General features: G+C 39.6%; 1 protein-coding gene across 2 annotated transcripts; it reads left to right on the forward strand.

Annotated features, from left to right (window-relative positions):
• The first annotated feature begins 1,979 nt into the window (after positions 1-1,979).
• C6H11orf97 (chromosome 6 C11orf97 homolog) lies at positions 1,980-22,227 on the forward strand. 2 transcript variants are annotated; one of them, XM_036028650.1, is made up of 4 exons: positions 1,980-2,748; positions 7,367-7,471; positions 18,560-18,725; positions 22,020-22,227. In XM_036028650.1, the coding sequence occupies exons 1-3, from the start codon at positions 2,466-2,468 to the stop codon at positions 18,721-18,723; spliced, it is 552 nt and encodes a 183-aa protein (XP_035884543.1). In that variant the 5' UTR covers positions 1,980-2,465; the 3' UTR covers positions 18,724-18,725; positions 22,020-22,227. The 2 variants fall into 2 exon arrangements, with proteins under 2 accessions (XP_035884543.1, XP_028370663.1); XM_028514862.2 differs by having other exon boundaries at positions 1,981-2,748; positions 18,560-18,685.
• Positions 22,228-23,516: the final 1,289 nt, after the last annotated feature.

A 23,516-nucleotide genomic window follows, 5' to 3' on the forward strand; every position in this document is an offset into this window, starting at 1 on the left:
GAAGACAATGATGCGATGAATTTGAAATTCTGAGGACATGCCCTGGCTGGTGTGGCTCAGTTGGTTGGGTGTTGTCCCACAAGCCCAAAGGTCTTTAGGTTTGATTCCTGGTCAGGTTAGGTTTCAGATTTGGTCTCCAGGTGGAACACATACAAAAGGCACCCGATCGACATTTCTCTCACACAGATATTTCTCTCCCTCTCTTTCTCCCTCCCTTCCTTTCTATCTAAAATCAATGAGCATGTCCTTGGGTGAGGATAAAAAAAATTCTGAGGAAAACAATTATTTCCAATCTAGAGTTATTTATCCAGCTAGACCTCTACTTTGATAGAGAGTAAAATAAAGACACTTGCAAATCTGTAAGGACTTGGACATTTTATCTCCCATAGACCATTTCTCAAAGTGCTACTGGAGATATGCTCCACCAAATAATGAGTAAACCAAGAAAGAGAAAAAGATGGGATTAACAAATAAGGGATCCAACACAAGAGAGAGGTAGCATGGTGAAGCGAAGTCCTTGGACAACAGCTGTGCAGCCAGAGGCCTAGAGAGCAATGGACCAGTCCAGACTCTCTGAAAGGGACTCTGTGGAAAAGATGAAATTGATAGAATCCCTCATGTGTTTGGACATACTAAGAAATTTACACAAGGATAAAGAGTTTGGGAATTAATAAGTGATAAGGACATTAAAAATCAAGCAAACTGAAAAACAAGGCAATTATTAATTCCAGAAGAGAAAAGTGACCATAGGATATTACATAGGCAGCTGTCATGGGGGTTTACATAGTCACAGTAATGTAAAATGCTCCCGCCAAAATTACAGCTTGTCTGTATTAGCAATTGGAGGGGGTAGTAATTATATGTGAGACGGTGAGCATGAACATTAACTAAATTCTCATCTTCCATAGTAGAAAATCAACATATGATACCAAAAATTGAAAAATAAATAGCAGCAAAATAAGCATTTGGTTATATGGTTGTAAAAAGTAAATTATCAGCCAAAAGAGGTGAAAGTGGCTGCCTCTGGAGTGAACTGGAGGCAGATGGTGTGCCTTGTATTTGGTTGCAAGCTTTGTAGTATTATTTAACCCTGTAAAATAATGAACATTGAGCTTTCATAATATTAAGTCAACAAAAAGCCTTTTTATATGGCTGCAAAAACAACACAAAAGCAACCTCAGGCTACAAATAAAACTCTAGATTTTCCCATTTGCTATCAAATCAAACTTTTCTGAAATTGATTTCCTCACCTGTAAAATTGAGTATACAGAGGTCTGTCCATAAAGTATCCATCCATGTAATATGAAAAATAGAGGCATTTATGTAAAAAGATACAAGAAACATTGTCCATAGGACAATGACACCTCAGTACCCTGCAAAGTAGGTACTTTGGGACCTCACACAGTTCTCCCAATCACCATCAGCTGCCCCGTCATATTTTCCTGAATTTCATCCATGGTCTGAACTCTTTTCCCTTTCAAAGGTGATTTTAGTTTTCTGAAAAGCCAGAAATCGAAGGGTGACAAATCTGGGCTGTAGGGGGGCTGAGTCAACTGGGTGATTTGATGTTTCACCGAAAATCTCTGCATGAGACGTGACGCATGAGCAGGGGAGGTGTCATTATGGAGTTGCCAGTCACCAATTGCCCATAGCTGCAGCCTTCTGAATCATCCCAATAGTTTCCATAGAGGAATGTTCATTCAAGCTTAATGCAAAATTTGATGCAGATTCGTTGCTCTACTTGCTCAGTCATTTTGAATGTGGCTACCATACAGTACACATGCTCACTCAACAGCTCTGCTACCCCCACTGACTAGTATAGTGAAGTTATCATTGTTCACGCATGTGCATTCCAGTCCCTGTGGCACAGTCCCTGCTCTCCTTGTATTAACAACAGCTGGCCTTTTTCCCAGACAGACCTCGGATAAATTGAAATACATTGTGAATACATAAGTGCTTAGAAACTACAAGAGTTGTTTAACAACAACAATAATAAAAACTTAGAATCCAAAACTGGGAATCCTCAACATTCATTTACTCAATTACGTTGTGTGTGTAGTAGGCAGTGGACACGCTAAGCATTAAGTACTGTGTGAAACCAGGGACCTTATCTTCAACTCACCTGTCCAATACCAGCTCCCTCCCCTACCTGTTCCTTAAGGTGATTATTCTTTGGGCTCTGGTGCTACACTTTTCTGAATTCAGAGTCCCGCTGTGCCACTTCCTACCTGTGTGATCTCAGACAATTTCTTTAGCTATTTCTGAATCGGTTTCCTTACCGATTCAGAGAATAGTAAAGTCTCTCTTGTGAAACTGATGTGAGGAACAAAGGAGAGATTGACAGCAAGAGCTTTTCTTTGGTCAGTAACTAACCGCAGCAGGTGGCTTCTGGTGCACGCGGGACCCCTGGGGCTGGGGTGAAACTTGCGGAGAGCGTCTGGGGGAGGGGAGGATCCCTAGTCACTATGGCAACGGGAGACGCCTCGCATTCTCCCGCAGCCTGCGGCGGAGCCGAGAAGGCGACTGGCGACGACACTGGCGGCAGGAGAGTGGAGAAGGTGGTGGTAATGACTACTGTGGTGGCACCCGAGGCGAGCCCCAGCGGGGAGCAGCCTCGGCAGGAGGCCGGGCTGGGGTGCGGAGTTCGCTGGGAGCCCAGCTCCAGCTGCCCTCAGGAGTCCCGCAAACAAAGTGTATTCCCCAGCAGCCGCGGACCCTGCGCAGAGGGACGTGCGGTGTGGAGAACTGGTGAGAAGGGAACGGGAAAACAGGAGTGAGACTGATTGAAGCTGAGAAAATTTTGGAGGGCGGGGATGGAGCTGCTGTTTTGGCAAAGGGAGAGGTGATGGCACTGTGGCAGAAAGCATCCAGTCCGTTTCCCTGGGTAGACTGAGACGTAATTGGTAGCAACATGGGCCTGGAAGGTATTGAAAAAAATGTATATATAAAATTTATTAAAAATATAAAATTATGAAAATATTATACTATTTACTTAAAATATATAATAAAATGTGTAAACCTTATACAGGGAAACATGTAGATCATTTTTGTGAATTCCCTCATTTTACAGACCAGGAAACAAGTCTAGACTAGAAAAAAGGAAGTGATATGACCACAGACAGTCAGTGCTGGAGAAATACTTAAAACACTTAAACTCTCACCTCTTGGACTTTCAGTTCATACATTATTACCTAATCCTTCTAGAACCTCACAGGCCACCTTGTACCACACTGCTGTCCCCTTTCTGCCCAGCCAAACACACAGACAATATTCAAATACATAAAGGCAGTTCTGGTCCACAGTTACAACCGACATTGTTGTAACTTGAGTCCACGCCAGGTTGCAGCACTCATCCATATTGTTCCATGAATTTACAGGTATCTCACAGTCCCTGGGTCCCCACAGGTTTTCAGTAGGTGCTAAGGAATGATGATAGTGAAAATAATAAGCCAAAGAGGAGCTCAAGCGGTTGCCAGCCCTTCAGAGGTATCTCCTTGTTGCCTCTTTAGAAAGCTGTCTCCGTTCTGTTCCACCAAGTCCCTCTGTGCTCAGCCATCCCCAGGAGGAAGGGTTGGGCTGAAGAAGCTCAGATCTCCCACCCCAGGGGATCGATCACACACCATCCTCAGGCAAGACCTCTCTCACATCAAGAAGTCACAAAACCTCTGCCTCCTGATGAAAGGGCCTCTTCCATCGGCATCAGCCCTAATATGACTGATTATGATGCTTCATTTCTTTTATTATTACTATCAGCAGCATGCAGAGGCCTTAGAGCAACTGAATTCAGTATATTAAAGTGTTTAGTATGTTTAAGTAATTCCTTATTTTGATAAAATTCTATCTGGGAATTTTCTCATTAAAGATGCTAGAATTTAAAGGTTCTTTATTCCTGTGGTTGTAAGTGTAAAAGGTAGAATTAGTCATTCACTCATGGACTTAACAAATACTGACTCTTTATTGCATGCTAGGTAATGGGCAAGTTGCAGGGGAGTGAGTGATAAATTGTGAGGCAAGAGTGTAAACTACCTGGAGCTCACAAAGTCAGGGTCTGGGAATACACAGTTCCCTCCTCAGCCTCCCTGAAAGCCTCCTTTTAGGGCCTCAGTCTAAGTAGAAACAGGTTGTTCACACCCACACAAAGTACTCATTCAACTTTCAAATGTTTTTTGGAAAAGTCTTTAGTCTATTTTTTGGAAAGGTCTTCAGTTACTCTACAGCTTCAACTCCCTAGTCACAAATCTGCTCTTAAATACACACAGATAAAATGTAGTCCTTTCTCATTGAAATTATATAACTCCATCTTTGAAAAAATAAAAATGGCTCATTTGAGCACCCATCAATCTTTCACAGACTTCAGTATTACCTTTGAAATAACTGATAGCACATTCCTCATGATGGCTGATCTCTTCCAATATTCTCCACTTTATTAAATCACTGAATCCAGTATTCTAGATATGATCAGATTAGAATTGTGTGGTGGGACTATAACCTCCTTTGATATGAACATTAGTAGCTATTTTGGCAGACACTTTATATTATTAACACATTTAACAAATGCAGTCTATGACATCCATAGTTTCTCTTCCTCTCCTCAGTACATTTGAAAATACTTGCCCTGGCTGGCATAGCTCAGTGGATAGAGCGCGAGCTGCGAACCAGTGTCGCAGGTTCGATTCCCAGCCAGGGTACATGCCTGGGTTGCAGGCCATAACCCCCAGCAACCGCACATTGATGTTTCTCTCCCTCTCTCTCTCTCTCTCTCTCCCCCCCTTCCCTCTCAAAAAATAAATAAATAAAATCTTAAAAAAAAAAAAAAAAAAAGAAAATACTTGAGCCAGGCCTTTTCTATCCTATACTTATGCAGTTCATTTGTTTGGTCCCAAATACATGTTGTCATAGTTATCCCCCATCAATAGCATCCTATAGATTTTAGCACTTCATTCCAGATACAGAAGTAGCCCTTTGAGACCTGAGTTTGCCATGCGCCAACTTTGTACCATTCTCACATTTGTCAGGTTTGTTGGCAGTTCCTACATCCAAATGAGCAAATTAGATTATCTCAACAAGTCCAAGAAGAGTCTCTAATAGCCCCTGACCTGTCAGTCAGCATCTTTGGTGTGGGCATTCTGTCCCCTACAAATACACTTTATCAAATGCCTTGCTGAAATGCAGATACATTGTGGGTACATCTCACTAATCTAGTTTGTTTAGTAATTTGTGTTTGGAAGAGTCAGGTAGTCAAGGCTTTTACTTTTTTGATGAGTTTTGTGACATGGGAGTTACTTTTTCACTATGAAATAGGAATAATTATATCTACCCATAGGGTAATTATGAGAGAGATAATATATGTAAGATGTTTAGGGCACGGTAGCATTCAATAAATTACAGCAATTGTTATTAGCCCCTAACTAAAAAAAAAGAATAATTGAGCCTGGAATAATAATGTTTTCAGCAGTCCTTATCATGTAGTAAACACAGCTCCTCACTGTCCTCACAATCAAGCTGTTGACCGATTCATTCAGAATGTTGGTGAAGGTCAACCTTAAGCTGTTGCTAGTTTTTTTTCTGTCTCTTTTCTTTCCTCCCTTCCTCCCTCCCTTCCTTCCTTCCTTCCTTCCTTCCTTCCTTCCTTCCTTCCTTCCTTTTTTGGAGCAGGGAATATATGCCTATACTGGCTCTTTTCTACTCTCATTTTTTATAGTTCCTCAAAACCTTTAGTGATTTCCTCTGCAAATTCTTGAAGTAGCAGGGCTGAAATGTGTCAGAAGACTTGAACTTAGGGCAGATGATCTCTTCCTTTCTACTGACTTATTTTAGGCTTTTCGTCCTCCTTAGCCACATTTCCTAAAACCTTTTCTGCCTAAACTTTAGCCAAAACAGTTTATCCTGAAATTAAACTGAAGTAATGCTGATACCATCTCTCATTCATAAGACTCCTAGGTCTCAGGTGAGGAAATGAGAATGAGAGGTACAAAACATCTCTTTCTTCTCTGTGTCTAAGGGTGTGTGTGGGTCTTCATGACTGGGAATAACCCGGGATCCCTGCCTGAAGCAGCAGGTCTCTTTCCCCATTTGGGCCAGCCTGCAGAGAAGGCAAATTTATTCACATGTGTTGTTTATTGACTAGTCTGGAAAAGATGAGACACCTGCCATGTCTTTGTGAGTTTAAAGTCAAATGTTGAATAAAGTACTTGGTTGTTTAGGTTTTGCATGGTTCTTTGCATTGAGCTTTTGAGTACTGAGACTAGAGGTACTAGTGTCCTGACACTCACAAGGCTACACTGGCAGACATGCACACAGAATGGCCTTGAGCTCTATCTAATTTAACAATGTTTGGTTCTATTTGAACACACATTTGCTGAGTGTCTATTATGCCAACCCGTGTTCTAGGACTCTGCTGACTGAATAGACATCCCTGCCCTTAGGGTATTTATGGCCTGGAAAGGAAGACATATTAAACTAATCATTACACAAGTAATTGTATATAAACTAAATGAAACCATAGATAAATTACAATAAGTGAAATGAAAGAAAAGAGGAAAGTTGTATGAGAAAAAGAAACCAGGGGCATTTCAAGATTGTGGAATCAGGGAACTTTTCCTCAAGAACTGAAATTTAAGGCTACACTTGAAATTTGCATGGAAGTTACCCAGGGAAACAATTAGGAGACAGTTTAGGCAGAGAATATAGAATGTGGAAGTGGGCAGAAGAGCCATGTTGGAGTTTAGAGAATGAGAGGCTAGCAGGAGAGATTGGAGAGACAGATGGGGTCAGATCACACAGAGCTGAAGAAATAAAACTCAGGTACTTAGAACAAATGATACAGTTCTCCACTATTGTAGGGAGTTCCTTCAGGGTCAGGTTTAGAGGCCAGCACAGTCATTTATCCATAAGTGGTTCACTACTACAATTCAGGTTCAGCCTCTAAAAAATGATTATTAAATAATGGTGAGGCTGTTCTGTTATATATCTGGATCGTAGACTTCATGCACACATCTGAATTTTTCATGGCTATGTCCATTGCCCCTAGCTAGCCAAATGCCTGGCACAGAGTAGGTCTTTAATGAGAATTTATTGAATAAATGAAAGTTTTCTTGAAGTTAATGAAGACATTAGCTTCTTCATAATACCTAAAAGATGTATCTTAAACTACCCCAAAAGCTGGAATTATATGGAATTGTGAAGCACCAAAAAGAACCAGGAGCCAGAATGAAAGAGATCTTCTGAAAATAGTCTGCAAGGTAAATCATCTGCCTTCGTATAGAAGGATATGTCTTTTTTTTTTAAAGCTATTCATGTAGGCGTGATGGCTAGAAGGTTGGGAAGATTTTATTATACATAACCAATTTTGTTGATGTCTTTATAGGGAAGAAATTTTTATATTGTGAGCCACATAAGAGAATTAAGGAAGTACTGGAAGAAGAACTTTATATTAAGAAAGATGAATGCCACATTAAAAATCCACCTGCAGGTAATCTCAGTGACAAAAGAAGTATATTTGTGAAATAGGTATAAAATTACCTATTTTATATCAGAATGATTAGTTATTACAAAACCATGACTTTCAAGAGAAAAATGGGTCTTTTGGGAAATTATTGAGCTAACTTTATAATTATTTGCCTATGTCCAAATAAGCTGTTATATTTAGGGAAAAAATGAGTTAAGTATCAGTATCTATAATACTGTCGCACATTTTTTGAAGGCTTATTTCTATTTAATGACAAACAGAATTTTCCTCCAAGTGCCTGAAGAGCACAATGGTATCTTCAATCTTTATCAGTATAGGTATCACCAATAACAGTGGTTTCCAAAGTTTAGATTTCATCAGTATTCCCGAGGAGCCTATTAAAAGCAGATTGCTTGGAACTGGCTCAGTAGGTCTTGGGTGGGGTTCAAGAATTTAAATTTCCATTAAGTTCCAGGGTGATGAGGCTGCAAGTCCAGGGACCTCACTTTGCAAATGCCTGGCCCAGAAGAATGTAAGTCATTTAAATAGGTCAACTCATCCAAAGATTGTGTTGTACATACACATAGTCTATGAGTCCGTGGTGTTGACAGTTTTCACTGATGGATCCCTTGGGAAAAGATATTCTCTAGAATCCTCAGAATTCCTCACAGATGTTATTTAGAACTCATCGCCTATACTTTCCAAATCCCCCCATACCCTCTTCCACCTCCATACACTGCCTCCCTTTGAAGGAAAGTTGAAAGTCCAGTTTGAGCTCTATGAATGGATGGAGAATGACCACTTCCCTGTCTCTCTGAAACCCAGCCTACAGGTACCATTTGCCTGATGGTTAGAAAACATTTTTTTAAGTCTATACTGTTATATTTGGGTTTTACTTTCATTTATACACTTACAAATTTATTATTTATATACCATTTAGATCTTACATTACTGTTATTATATACATTAACAGTAATATACATATCCTTATACATATAGGAACAATCAAATGTGTATAATAGGGAATAGCATTTGGTTTATAAAAATTCATTTTTCTAAGCTATCTTTTCAAATATGTTCATGTAAAATAGAATGCTTGGGCTGCATTTTTATAACATACACTAGAGGTCGCACAGAGGTGCTATTTTAGTCTAGAAAAATCTTCCAAAGCTGAGACTAGATTTTTTTTAATGTTTTTTGTTTTTAACTTTTTTAAATTTATTTTTTAATCCTCATCCAAGGATATGTTTATTGAGTTTCACAGAGAGAGGAAGGGAGAGAGACAGAGGGAAACATTGATGGGAGAGAGAAACATCAGTTGGTTGTCTCCCTCCTGTAGGCGTCCTGACTGGGGATGGAACCACAGCCTAGGTATGTGCCCTGACAGGGGATCAAACCCACAACTTTTTGGCGCACGGGATAACGCTCCAACCAACTAAGCCACTTGTCCAAACTTAAAGTTAAGTTTTAAAGGGACTTAACTTATGGAAAACAGAAATTTCTATTTTTTCCTTTTTCCCCCCTTCTCTTTTAAATGGCTGGAAGCCTCTTGTCCTTGGCCACAGCAGGGAACTAGCACCTGGCGAAGGTGCCACCTCTTTCAGTTTGGCCTGAGAGTGTTGGCAGCCCTGGGCCAGCCACTGGGCCTCTAGTGCCGAGTGTCAGTGACACAGTCCTTTAAATCTATGGGGAAAGACATGGCTTCTGTTCCTGGGAAACACAGCTTGCTACCATACGCCCAAAATTCTGCATAAAACTTGCAGGAATTTATGACTCCTGTAGATGTAAGAATTAGTGAACTTGACCCATGGTCTCCACTTCTTTACCTATCCTCTTTGCTCCTTTACTAATTCCAATTAGGCTTTTGCTTCCATGAAAACAGGGAAACTGTTCTTTTCCAGTATGCAAATGGCTTTCCTCAAAAAGGTCAATCCCATGATCTTAAAGGTCAGGTACAATCCACAAACTGGTCAAACTCAACCTCTGTGTAGCATCTGATGCAATTGTTTATATCTGCCCTGTTAAAACACGTTCTCAGCTTAGCCTCCAGGTCACCATGCTCCAGTCTCCTGGTTTTGCTCATACCACTGTGGAGAATTTTTTCTCTAAACTTTAGAGAATTCAGTCACAGGCTCTTTTCTCTATCTGCACTCCCTCTCTGGGTATCTAGCCCTATCATACTCCAAGACTGATGTCTCTAGCTTGTGCTTTCCCTCTCAAATCCCACAAGCCAACTTTCCACTTGGATGTCTAAGAGGTCTCTTAAATGTCACATGTCCAGAGCAGAACTCCTATTCTTATTCCAGATTTTAAAATCCCATACTTCAACAGGTTTGACCCTTCTTAAGAAATGGTACTATTGCCCTGGTTAGTGTGCCTTGGTGGACTGAGTGCTGGCCTGCCAACCGAAAGGTCACAGGTTCTATTCTTAGGCAGGGCACAGGCCTGAGTTGCAGGCCACGTCCCCAATTGGGGGCATGCAAGAGGCAACCAATCAATGTATCTTTCACACATCAGTGTTTCTCTCTGTCTTTCTCCCTCCCTTCCCCTTTCTGTAAAAATAGATAAATAAATCTTTTTTAGAAAAAAAGAAAGAAAAAAAATGGTATTACCATTCACTCCATTGATTAGGTCCAAAGACCCAGAAGTCAAGTCCTCCCACTTCACATCCAATCCATCAGCTAATCCTTTGAATCTGCATTTGAAATATATCCTGAATTTCCCCAACCACAACCTTGCCCAAGCCTCTATCACATCTTGCAGGTTCAGCAACAGCATCCTATTCTCTACACAGAAAACAGACCTCTTACAGATGTAAATCACTGCACATCACCTCCATGCTCACTCAACACTCTCCAATGGCTTATAATTCTTAGTTTACATTTTAATCTACTTTTATGGTTAGCTCACATCTCTGAACTCATCTCCTATACTTCCCGAATCCACTTTAGCCAAACAGACTTTCTTAAAATTCTGGAACAGGCCAAACCCATTCCTACCACAGGACCTTTACATTTCACCTAGGTCATCAGATGTCTTCCTTCTTCTCCCTTCAAATTTTGGGTCAAATGTCATTTTCTCCGAGGTAACCTCTCTACCAGGTTAAAATAGAAACTACCCACCCTTCCAAGTTACTCTATAATTCTTCACCCTACTTTCTGCTTTCTGCTTTTTTCTGTCACTTCTTGAAATTATATATTAACTTTATTGACTGTCTTTCCCACGACAACATAAGCTACCTGAGGATAGAGGCTTTATTTTGCTTACCATAAATTCTCACAAAAGCCATGTGATGTAGATATTATGATCTCCACTTTATGAATGAGTAAACTGAAATTTTGAGAAGTATTTTACTGTCCAAGTTTATGCATTAAGTGGAAAAGCTGAATTCCAAACTCGGATTTGACCCCAAATGCCACTGACATCCTTTTTTTTAAATTGAGTTAACAGAGACAGAAAAAGAAAGGGAGGGAGGGATGGAGGGAGGAAGAGATAGAAAGAGGGAGAGAGAATGAGAAACACTGATTTGTTGTCACACTTATTTATGCATTCATTGGTTGATTCTTGTATGTGCCCTGCCCAGAGGTGGAACCTGCAACCTCGGTGTGTATCGGAACGAGGCTCTAACCAGCTGAGCACTCAGCCAGGGCACCATTGACTTCCTGTTCCTATAGTGCCTCTGGTGACATATTGTAGCTAAATCTAGTGGATACTGTTTCACCCCTTGGCTGGCCTGAGATTTCTGCAACATTTGACATAGGTGATGGCTCTCTCCTTAAACCTTCTTCCTTCCTCAAATTCCTTGATCCTAAAATGTCCTCATTCTTCTCTTACTTCTCTGGATGGTCTTTCTCATCTTCCTTTATGAACATTTTTAATTAACCCCCATTTTCAAATATTGATGTTTACCAGGGTATTATTACCCACAGTCTTCTGATCTTGTTTCATTGGCTCTCCCTGGATCATCTCAGCTATTCCCAAAGTTTCCCGTGCTCTGTCACTGCGATGCTTCTGAAATCTGTGTCTCCAGGCTAAATCTCTCCTCCCACATGTCCCATAAGTACTTAGGATCAATGTCCAAAACGAAACTTATACCTCTCCCTGACTTGCTCCTTCCTATTTGTCCCCCATCCCAATGGATGACATGGACTGATATCCATGTCTAAAACCAGAGAGCCATCTTCCATTCCTCCTCCCAATCACCGTGTCCTACCTCTCACTCAGCAGGCTGTTGGGGGTACTTTAGTTTGGCTTCAGATCCAAACTGTTGACTCATATACATCAGCTTCCTCTTGCAAACATATAGACATACTTATTTGTTCTGCTGTGTATTTTTAAACATATCAAGCAGTTGTCAACATTTTTAAAAACAGGATTTTTTATGTACATATCTAGGTTTCTAGATTATCTTGGGTGAAGAGGAAGGAGGGATGAGAAGGGAAGAGGTGACAACAGAGTCTGCATTCACAGGTGGCAGCCGTGGCTGGAGCTGGGTCTCACTGTCGCTGCTGGCCTCCCCACTCTGCTGTTGACCACTGCTCACCAGGGTCCCCAGTCCAGTGGGGCATATCACAAGCTGCTCAATGTTCACCCATTCACTGCAGACTTTCTCTTCTTGTGGTAGAAGTGGGAAAAAAGTATTTCTCTGGCATCCATGCCTCCAATGACAGTGGGGGAAAAATATAAGACTGGGAAAGCCAATTATTTCTTACCCCTGGCTTTACTTACTTATGTTACCTGCCTGGCCTCTGTCTTAATATATACTATTTCTTAGACCCAATTCTACCTTAATTCTAGGGACTCCAAGGTACATATGCATGTTTCCAAGCATGTTTGTGTAGTTATATATGCACTGCCTGGGTTTGTTTGAATTTTTAAACAACACATTTAACATACTTATGCAATAGTATGATTGGGGAAGGTAAGATTTCAAAAAGTTTCCAGACTGGACTTCCCTTCAACTGTAGATAAAGCACGAAAACATGACTGCATAACAAAGTACATGCAGGTAAACTTACTGAAGAGCTTATACCATTTGTTAAGAGGAAGATTTATCCTGAAGTTAAGAAACTTAAATTATAGATATTTTACTTGTGACTGAGCTAATGATGACAATCATGAAAGTGTCTAGAAGTAATAGACTTAAGTGATTTCTGTGCTTTTTCTCTTTTCTTTTGGTTGAATGAAACTGGCAAAAGCTCAAAAGTTTATTCTCCTTGGGTTGAATGAAATTGGTAAAAAAAAATCAAAAGATCCAGAAGTTAGGTTTTATGGACATCTAAAGTGAACATCACATTTCTTTTAGAATATTGTTTGGGCAGCAACAGGGGACTCAGGACAAAGAACTATTCAGCCTTCTGGGGCCCTCAGCTGAATGAGCGAGCCCAGCTGTTCTGTGCTTGTGTTGTGGCAACAGTTAATAAAAGCTGTGAAGACAATGAAATGGTCAAGATGTCCTAGGTGATTGCTACTGTGTACCCCATACTTGGGCTTCGGGAATGGCATCAGTGACCACAGACAGGGCTTTTGATTTTTTCCAGGCTCTTCATGCAGAGATACTGGGCTCAGTAGGAAGAAGCATTGGATGCTGGGGTGAGGGGTGGGTGAAATGTATCTCTATATGTAAAATGATGATGGTGATGATGGGAATAATAATAATTATTATAATGGCTATTATTCACAGGATGTCTTCTGGACATACAAATTGTCATTTCTCTTAATTCCTACAACAACCCTGGCTCTTATCATTCCCACTTGGCAGAGCTGGAGGCTGAGGCTTAGGGAGGTGCAGTGACTTGTCCATTGTCACACACTGAAACAGCTGATATTTGAATGCATGCTTGTCAGAAGCTGATGTCCTTACTCTTAGCCACTGGGTTATACTGTCTTTCTTTAAAACATAGGGCAATATTTTCTGAGAGGAAAAAGATTTGAAATTGCATTGGTAGCAAATAGTACCCTCCTCAGTTAAAAAAAAAAGTTGACACAATTTTCTTCAGTATCAGCCTCAGTTTAGGTTTCAGCTTGAGGTAAAACCAAGGCTTCAGAGGTATTACACACATTCTTGTCATATAAGAATGGCCTGGGATCTACACAAAAGGTTTTCATCATCCTGAAGAAAAAGAAATGCAATTTTTTGATCAGATCTTTTGTCAGATGAAAATGGAATTTGGGGCAACTTATGGAACTTTCTGGATAAATAAGAATTTATTGAACGTCATCATTCACATATTCTTAGTGATTCCCTGAAGACTTCCCACTCCTCACAACCTCTCTGAAAGAGGAAGTAAGCTTGTGAGACATGATTTCTATTTATCTAAGAACTTCTATAGAAGACTTCACAGAAATAAATTAATATTCTAACTTAATGTTTTCAAATTGCAAGAACTTTTGTATTTTTCTGGCTAAAATCTACAGAACTTTAGTAGTTATGATAAATTTGATTAATGAAGCTTACTAGTTTTTTCTTCCATATTTCCTTTTCCAGTGAATTTCAATAATGTCCTACCAAATACATTTATTTGTTTCTACATGTGTCTTAATGCATGGAAACTGAATTTTGAGTCTGGTTTATTTATTATGTTTAGTACCAACTCAGAACATGTAAATTGTTGCTCAGTGAGAGTAGACACATTTGTTGCTCATTAATTCATTCAACAAAAATGTTTTGTGTACCTGCAGTATGCCAGGAATTTACTAGACACCAAAGGCATGTCAAGATAATTACAAAGCCTAGAAGCCAGCAAACATAAATTTAAATCACTTAAATTTTTCTTCCTCTGGTCAAATCCTTCCATGTTTACCCAAAGGAGGCATAGACGATATGTCTCCAAACTAGTTTTTCAAGCTCTAGTGTTCATTATGCACAGTCCAGAGACAGCGTAAGGAAACAAAATATTTTTAAAGGGCAAGCTTCCCCTCCCTGAATGACCAGGCCAGATCCCACTGGCTAAACTTGCCAGCACAAGAGCATGGTTCAGTAACTTGAAAATTCAGAATAAAAACACACCTGAAAAGGTCTCTGAGTAGAAGGAGCTGGGAGAATGAGAGGGGAACAAAGAAGTAGAATCCCTAAGAAGATCTTGAGTTTCAAGAAAGAAAGAATTTAATTCCTTTCTTTTAGCTCTTCTTTTGTGCCTGCTGCCCTTTTCCTTTTTAGCTTCAGCTGCCAACACAGGTCTTTCTGGAGCTGCTCCCCTTGTCTTCCTTCTTCCTCCTGGAACGCACGTGGCCAGAGCTGAGGGAGTTGGATTTCTCCTTAAAGAAGCAGCTGCTTCAAAGGGGATTCTTGCTTCTTTCCATACCTCATTTTCTCCAGCTGAATGCATTATCTTTTATAATGTATGATGTTTCACCCAAACATCATATCAGATCAAAGAAATGGTATTTTTTCCAGCAGCCTCTGCTCTTGAGTACAGTTAATACTTATGCACAGTGATGCTTTGAGGTTGTTGGGGTTTTTTTTTCCCATGCATTTCCAAGCATCTGCATTTACATTTCAGGTATTCTCCCTATCAAGTTGTAAACTTCCAGCTATGCCTGTGATAGCATCTGAAAGACCACAACTAAATTAGACTAGAACAGTTCTTCTATCTAATTTGATATGATTTTGCTACATAGTTCTGCCTCCTATTTTAAACTGTTTCCCATTTACCAGACCTTCACACAATGGAGAATAAATATAAATCTTACAGGGTGTCTTGCAAAGGGGGTATTTAATAAACATTTATGGAGTCCTAAATCTGAGACTTTATTACCTAGACACAAGGGAGCAGCCATCTTCTACCTCTAAATAGGATAGAAGGAAAGGAACCTGGTTTGAATGATGGGGGAAGATGTATGTTAGATATAAGGAACGGCTTAAACCTTGTAAGTCTTGACAGAAGAAGACTGTGGAGTTTTCCTTGAAGGTCTTTGAAGAAGAAGGAAGGCACTAATCTTGACAGATACCTTTGGCTACTCCATTCAGGAGAGGGAAGGAAAAGCAAGTATCGAAATTCAGCTCAGTGAGTAAGCTCAGTAACTACGCCTCTTGAAATGGAATCTAAGCCCATGCTTGGACAGGAAAATCATTGTCCCTTTAAATGTAACAGTTGCTGTTTATTCAGTGCAGAGCACTTGTATCCATTTCCTCCTTCAAGGTAAATATTATTACTCCCATTTCATAGATGAGGAAACCGAGACATGATGGGTTAAATTACTTGCCCAAAGTCACAGTTGGTAGGTGGTGGAGCAGAGACTGAAACCAGATCCCCTCTGAACTTAAAGACCATGCCCCTAATCATTACATGGTATGAAATCCTTTAGGGAGGGATCAGATGTGAGTGTGGATGCCAGTGGACAACTTGGATCTGTGGAAAATACTTGTCATCTAAAGTTGCAGCTTCCAAAATGGGAAAACCAACTTATGGCACTAACCCGAATTCACTACCTTACTTCACTTGGGTCACAGATTTCTATGCAGTAGATTTTCCCCAAATTTGTGATTACCTCTGAAAATTTGTGACTCTGAAAAACCTAAATAATTGACCTTAGGGTATGGAGGAGAGCCCAGTGCAATTTATTACTAAACCAATACTTACTGAATGGCATTTAAGCCTATAATTTTCCTTATGCCAATGTACAAACATCATATTCCAAATATTCTGCTATAGTGTTTTCTAGTATTTTATGTTTCTTTGAAGGGGAGATTAAAACAGCATCTAGTTTATGGCTTTTGTTTATTTTTTAAATATATTTTATGGATTATGCCATTACACTTGTCCCATTTTTTTCCCTTTTATTCCTCTCCACCCTGCACCCCCTCCCACCAACATTCCTCTTTAGTTCACGTCCATGGGTTATACATATAAGTTCTTTGGCTTCTACGTTTCCATACTATTCTTAACCTCCCCCTGTCTATTTTGGACCTACCATTTATGCTTCTTATTCCCTGTACTTTCCCCCCCATTCTCCCTCTCCTCCTCCCCACGGATTACCCTCCATGTGATCTCCATTTCTGTGATTCTCTTCCTGTTCTAGTTGTTTGCTTAGTTTGTTTTGGTTTTGTATTAGGTTCAGTTGTTGATAGTTGTGAGTTTGTCATTTTACTGTTCATAGTTTTTATCTTCTTTTTCTTTGATAAGTCCCTTTAACATTTTATAGAATAAGGGCTTGGTGGTGATGAACTCCTTTAACTTGACCTTATCTGGGAAGCACTTTATCTGCCCTTCCATTCTAAATGATAGCTTTGTTGGATAGAACAATCTTGAATGTAGGTCCTTGCCTTTCATGACTTCAAATACCTCATTCTAGCCCTTTCTTGCTTGCAAGGTTTCTTTTGAGAAATCAGCTGAAAGTCTTATGGGAACTCCTTTGTAGGTAGCTGTCTCCTTTTCTCTTGCTGCTTTTAAGATTCTCTCCTTATGTTTCATTTTGGCTAATGTAATTATGATGTGCCTTGGTGTGTGCTTCCTTGGGTCCAACTTCTTTGGGACTCTCTGAGCTTCCTGGACTTCCTGGAAGTCTATTTCCTTTGCCAGATTAGGGAAGTTCTCCTTCATTATTTGTTCAAATAAGTTTTTAATTTGTTGCTCTTCCTCTTCTTCTGGCATTCTTATGATTCAGATGTTGGAACATTTAGAGTTGTCCTGGAGGTTCATAAGTCTCTCTTCATTTTTTTCATTCTTGTTTCTTCATTCTGTTGTGGTTGAATGTTTATTTATTCTTTCTGGTCCAAATCATTGATCTGAGTCCTGGTTTCCTTCCCCTAACCACTGGTTTCCTGTAAGTTTTTCTTTATTTCTCTTTGTATACTCTTAACTTTTTTCTCTATTTTGTGACCATACTCAACTATTTCTGTGAGCATCCTGATTACTAGTGTTTTGGACTCTGTATCTAATAGGTTGGCTACCTCTTCATTACTTAGTTGTATTTTTTTCTGGAGCTTTGATCTGTTCTTTCATTTGGGCCATATTTTTTCATCTCAGTGTGACTGTTATGTAGTAAGGGGAAGAGCCTTAGGTATTCGTTGGGGTCGGGCAACCCATGATGCAGCGTCGTGGCACTGTATGTGGGGGAGGGGTCCAAGAGGGAACAATGCTGCTTGCTTGGCTCTCAGCAGGCTTTTAGTCACTTCCCCTGCTACCCATAAGCAAATTGGGTCCTGGTGCTGATTCCTGGGTGGGTGGGTTTCTGTATGGGAGTTCTCTCCAATGAACTCCCCTGTGAGGCTGGAAGTTTCTCATGATGCTGCAACCCCCATAGGTTTTTACAGGCAGAGGTTTTGAGGCTTTATTTCCCACACTGGAGCCCTGGGTTGCACTGTCTGTCTCATTCCCTAGTTGTTCCTCCTGGTTTATCTGCATGGAAATGTGGGACCACCTGGTCTGCCAGCTGCGGCCTCGTCTGGTCCAGCAGCCTCTGCCTCACCCACCCTGGTCATCCAGATTCCACCTTGCCACAGTTCCTCTCTACCCTGGCTGCCTGTCTCCGCCCCTCCAGTGGGTCTGGATGAATGTTTCTTCTTTAACTCGTTGGTTGTTGGACTTCCATACAGTTCAATTTTCTGATAGTTCTGGTTATTTTTTGTTTTTAAATTTTTTGTTGTCCTTTTGGTTGTGTGAGTAGGCAAAGTATATTTACCTATGCCTCCATCTTGGCCAGAAGTCCTAGTTTATGCCTTTTAGAAGATTGCTGAATTTATTGGATGAATCAATGTGGTAACTTTGGGTTATATTACTTTTGGAAATTTTTAGGAATTTAAATCAGGATTCTGGAATTAAATCAGAATCAGAGAAATTTGACTGAAGTCTCTATATTAACTGTTATTTATTCTTGATCTTTCTGTGCTTTGTTATTTATATTTCTATATTGGCTTTTCATCTACTTCTTAAAGGACAAATTAAAATAATATAATTAAGCATTGTAGAGGTTTAATTGCATAATGGTTAATGAATGAACTGGACTAAAAAATTAAACAACTAATAAAAATCTTGGGTGGTTTGATTAATTAAATAAACCACCGCCCAAATGACTGAAAAAAATAATCAACAAGTAAGTACTTTAAAAATACATTATGCTAAGAAGAGAATAAGGTAATAATCATCATCTCGCTTTTGAAAATATTAACAGTGGCCCTGGAAGGGATTTGGAGCATTAAAAGGAATCTCCCTGTGGGAAGCTCGAAGCCAGCACTGCCCAGCAGAAACATTTCACTGCCACAAGCCAAGTTCTACTCAAGGCATGGAGGGATGAGAAGTAAGACCCCAACACCCCAACTTCCACCAAAGCCCTGAGGGTGCTGAATAGTCTACACACCGGTGGTTATCCTTTATTCAAAGTTCTCAATCAAAATTCAATCTTCCTTTGCCTCACTTTTCTCAGGTTGCTTTTAGTTTAGCCACATTGCCTCATTGTGGAATTTAAGCAGTTAACAGTTCAGCTAACCGATTTTTTATCCCATGTAAGCAATAGAAGTTCGTATCTGACTCTTTCCTTTACTTATGTATATGCATATAAGACTTTCTAGCACACAGCCAGCCTCAGTGGGGAGGAATCTTGCATGGTCCTTTCTTCTGGATGAATGATCTTTGTTACCAGTGGAAATGGGGAATGGGAAATGAGGGAAGTAAGGAAGAATAAGGCCACTGCTTTGTTTGGCTCTCTTGGTTTCATCCCATTTCATGTAAGAGGCCATCAGGCCGGGCACAGTGTACTCTTCCACACAGACATAGAGTTTGGAACATAATATTACTCATCCCTCACTGTCACAGTCAGTGTCTGCCAGGAACATTTGTGACAGGATGTGGAGAAGGGAGGGGGCTTGACATGGAAGCACAGCAGTGTTCAGATAGTCTAGGGATATGAAATTGGGTATCCTAAAAATAGCTCTACAGTTGGGGTGTTACTCCAGGGTAAGAAGAGAAAAGTGGGTAAGTGCCAAGCTTGGAGTTACACAAGGTATGACTCATAATAACAAATGTTATGTAGCACTTATTATTCTAGATTCTTCACATATATTAATCTATTTAATCTTTACAACAATCACATTAAACAGTTATAATTCATTTCACAGGTGAGAAAACTGAGGCACAGAAAGGTTGAGTAATTTATCCAGAGTCACTCAACTAATAAGTGGAAATACTGAGATTTGAACCCAGGCAGCCAGTCTCCAGTGGCTTTTAACCATGAGGAACTACTGCCTCTGAGACAAACAGTGCCCAAGTTATGGGTGTCTGTTCAACCTGGAGGACATTGAGACCTCAGCAAAAGTGTCACAAAGGACCCTCAGCAAAAGTGTCACAAAGGAGGAAGATTCCTGGGGAGATAGCCTCTGGAATATGAATTCAGTAGGGAGAAAATATAGACACTGAGAGACTGAGACACAAGGTAATACAAATAAACAGAAACACTTGTTACTAAGGGGGATTCATGTAGCAATATGGAGACCTGGGTTTACTAATAAGTAGTAGTAGCCACCATTTACCATGTGCCAGGCATGGCTGTAAGTATCTTATATAATTCTGTGACCCACACAATCACATGAGATGAGATGTTCAATCTCCACTTTCCAGGCAAGAAAGCTGAGGCATAGAAACGTTACATTATCCAAGATCTCATGTCTAGGAAGTAATGAGGTCAGAACTACAAAGCTGTGTCCATCGAACCCCCGAGACTATACTCTTCACCACAGGGCCATCATGGCAAAGAATCTAGTCACTAAGAAACAAGGGTGGAACCAGACATGGTGGTTAAACAGGCACAAATCCCAGGGTTATGGGATTGCAGGGTTAGGAACTTAGAAGGCAACTGCACTCAAAATCCACAAAGATATCAATGTCCTGAAGTAATGGTTGATTCAACCCACATCTGGGACACTTGCCCATTGAGAGTTATTTATTTCAGCTTTCCACCCAATTTGCCAGGTCCTACTTACAGTGGGTAAATCCATCGTTCCATGAACACTCATAAAGCAATTCATTTTGAGAGTGAATAATTTTCTTCATGCTACGTTATAAGACTGGTTTGGAGAACAAATTACCTTCATTTGAAGGCAAGAAGTCCAATAGATTACCCAGTTCCTTAGCTGGGGACATATGATTTAAAAATGTGTGTTTTATCTTGGCCATAATTGTATTACTTCCATTCATGGAATTCAGGAGAGACTTGTTCATGATTCCTGCTCATTGTTACTCACACACACGGCTTCTCTGGCAGCCCCCAGCCCTCTGTCTCCAGCCCATGTCAAACCCTTGTAGTGATCATGTTACCCTGTGAAACTGTTGTTGTTATATATCTTAGTTCCTTATCACTAAGTGGCCAGCTGCATTTTGCTTTATGAACTGCTACTATCTGCCATACCAATCACAAATGATCAGTCTATATGAGTCAGACTGATAACTGAAAATTAGACCTTTCTCATTATCAGTGAAAAAGGGTAGATAGATGCAAGGCACAGAGATACCATGGATGAACAAAATCCAAAGATAGTTTTCAAAAATCGATTGGTAGTAATTCATACACTGTCAGAAGCACCATGAAATCAGGAACTGTATCTTTTCACTCACCACCCTGTATCTAGAACTTAGCCCTGGGCCTGACAGAGTAAATGCTCTATCACTTTTGTCATGAGAATGACCAATAAGTGATGAACCAGCATGTGCATGATGAATGTGAACTACGTGTTTAGAATATTCTTGCTGCTAACTCACATATGTCTCTCCCTCCACAAAAGTCTATGGTTTTCTGCCACTTGACACTGCTAAGTTAAACAGAATACAGATAATAGAAGGAAAAGCAAGGGAATATATTGATTTTAGTGTGTGAATCATGAAAAGTTTCACATATCTTTTATATACTTTGGAACTGACACTTCAGAGAGAGGTTTTTCATGGGTTACAATATTTCCAGAAACTTCTCCTGTAAAGTGTACTTCATTTAGATAGTTCAGTCAGTCCTTATTCGTCATCTTTTTTCTATTCACTTGTACTTCTTTCCACTCACTTGTGAACAACATGATCCTTGCAGCTGTGACTTTTCCAACATTTAATGCACCTCACTTAAAATTTAGAGTTATGGTCATCCAATTATAGTTCTAAAACACATTTCTGTTAGAGACTGCAAACAGAAGTTTCACTTTCATCATCCTAACAAGTTTTGTTTTTACTTTTATGCATTTCCTTCTTATCCTGTGGCTTGTAAAAACAACAAAAAGCTGTCTAGTCCAGTGCTTCTCAATGTGTAGGCACATTAAAGCTAAGAGATCACATGGGTCTCTCATTAAAATTCAGATTCTGATACAGTAGGTCTGGCGTGGGGTCTGAGATCCTCCACTTCTGAGGAGGCCCTGGGTGAAGCCAGTGCTGCTGGAGTGACACTGCACTCTGAGTGATGAGGGGCTAGAAGGCAGAGGGGTGGTTTCTCAGTTCCCTGAATCACGTGGCTGTGGCTTTTACATTCTGCTCTACCAAATGAAGGAAGTAATGACTTAGTGTTGGGGACACTAAATCAAGTTTAAATTAAAATGGGGTTGGAATTAAAGAGCATTTTCCCAGAGTAAAATTTACTTAATTCACATATTTCTTTACTCTAGGGTAAGAAGAATAAATTTTTCCTTTGAGAAGAAACCTCTTTCTCCTAATGTCTGAAAAACAGAGAAGAAATCCAAGCTTGTTTCACAGTTTAAGAGGTGTAAAAAATGTACATTAATCTATAATTTCTATTATTGGTATTAATTCCTACCTATCAATTAATCCAAAGTAATGATGGACTATTAGTAAAGTTTGCTAAGCACCTGAAAACAGTGAAGAAAAATATACTTATTTTTAGTCATCACAGTCGGAATATATTGAGCTTGTAATTCAGATCATTTTATTAAATATATAAAACATAATAAAACAAAGGTGCCTTATTGTCTTTACTCCAGGTAAACACTATAAACTTTAACCTTTCACTAGGATACCATTATGTTCATTCATTAAAAACAAAACAAAGCGGATGTCCATCGGGTGCAGGTGTAGGCGAGGAAATGAACGACAGGGACGGAAAGGCCCTGACTCGGAGACAACCATTTTCACGCTGGTCTTGCTAGAGCTCCTCCTTTTTCTAGAATTTGTCCACTGAATACTAAGCGGCCTGGAATTTTATGGAGAGATGTAAAAGAAAGGGAAAAAATTGTACTAATACTACTGGATATAAAAAAAAATTAAAAGGAGGGGAAAGATCCAACCTTCTTCCTTTCCCCTTGCCCAGTTGTCAAAAGTAATATCTATGTACTAAAGAAAAAATGGAAAATAAAGGAAAAAAATCTGTAATTCACTTCCCAGAAACAACCACTGATCACATGTTTATATATTTTCATTCTTTTTTCTTATTCATTTTTTAGTTTACATATTTGAAATCACATGTACAGTATCTATATTTATTGTCCTTTTAACATACATCATATAACTTCCCATTCATTAAAATTTAGCTTTAAATAATTACATTAAAAGTTTTTATATGTTTCTACTAATTTTTTACATTTACTAATTTATTTTTGGACATTTTGATTTTTCATTTTATATACAATGTTGTGATTTACTTACCACAGCCACCTCCTAAAAAGTTTTTCCTAGTATTCCGGTTATAATACACTGTTCATTCTACTTCTTCTGTAGGCTAAGATCATCTTAAAACTTCCTCCAGTTTAGAGTTCTGAAGTTTAATTCTCAGTTTCTTTTTTTATATAAAGATTCTTTTTTTAAGATTTTATTTATTTATTTCTAGAGAGAGGGGAAGGGAGGAAGACAGGGAGAGAAACATCAATGTGTGGTTGCCTCTCAGGTCCCCACTGGGGACCTGGCTCACAACTCAGGCAGGTGCCCTGACTAGGAATCAAACCAGCAACCCTTGGGAGTGCAGCCCACACTCAGTGCACTGAGCCATACCAGCTAGGGTTACTTCTCAGTTTCAGTGTAATAAATCCAATCAGATAAACAAAGATTTGTTGGTTGGTTATGTCCTTTCCCTACTTAAAAATATTTACACTGTAAAACAGCCAATAATATTTTGAGTCAAAGTCCAAACTTCTCCAGACTTTAGAAAAATT

The sequence above is a fragment of the Phyllostomus discolor genome, chromosome 6 (genome assembly GCF_004126475.2).
Source record: "Phyllostomus discolor isolate MPI-MPIP mPhyDis1 chromosome 6, mPhyDis1.pri.v3, whole genome shotgun sequence".
Taxonomy (NCBI): Eukaryota; Metazoa; Chordata; class Mammalia; order Chiroptera; family Phyllostomidae; genus Phyllostomus; species Phyllostomus discolor.

What these genes read in the sequence shown, in the direction of transcription:
- C6H11orf97 (XM_036028650.1), top strand. Translation starts at nt 2,466, where the DNA reads ATGGCAACGGGAGACGCCTCGCATTCTCCCGCAGCCTGCGGCGGAGCC. An exon ending in ACGTGCGGTGTGGAGAACTG is followed by an intron (nt 2,749 to 7,366) that starts GTGAGAAGGGAA and finishes ATGTCTTTATAG; the next exon opens with GGAAGAAATTTTTATATTGT. An exon ending in CATTAAAAATCCACCTGCAG is followed by an intron (nt 7,472 to 18,559) that starts GTAATCTCAGTG and finishes AAATATTAACAG; the next exon opens with TGGCCCTGGAAGGGATTTGG.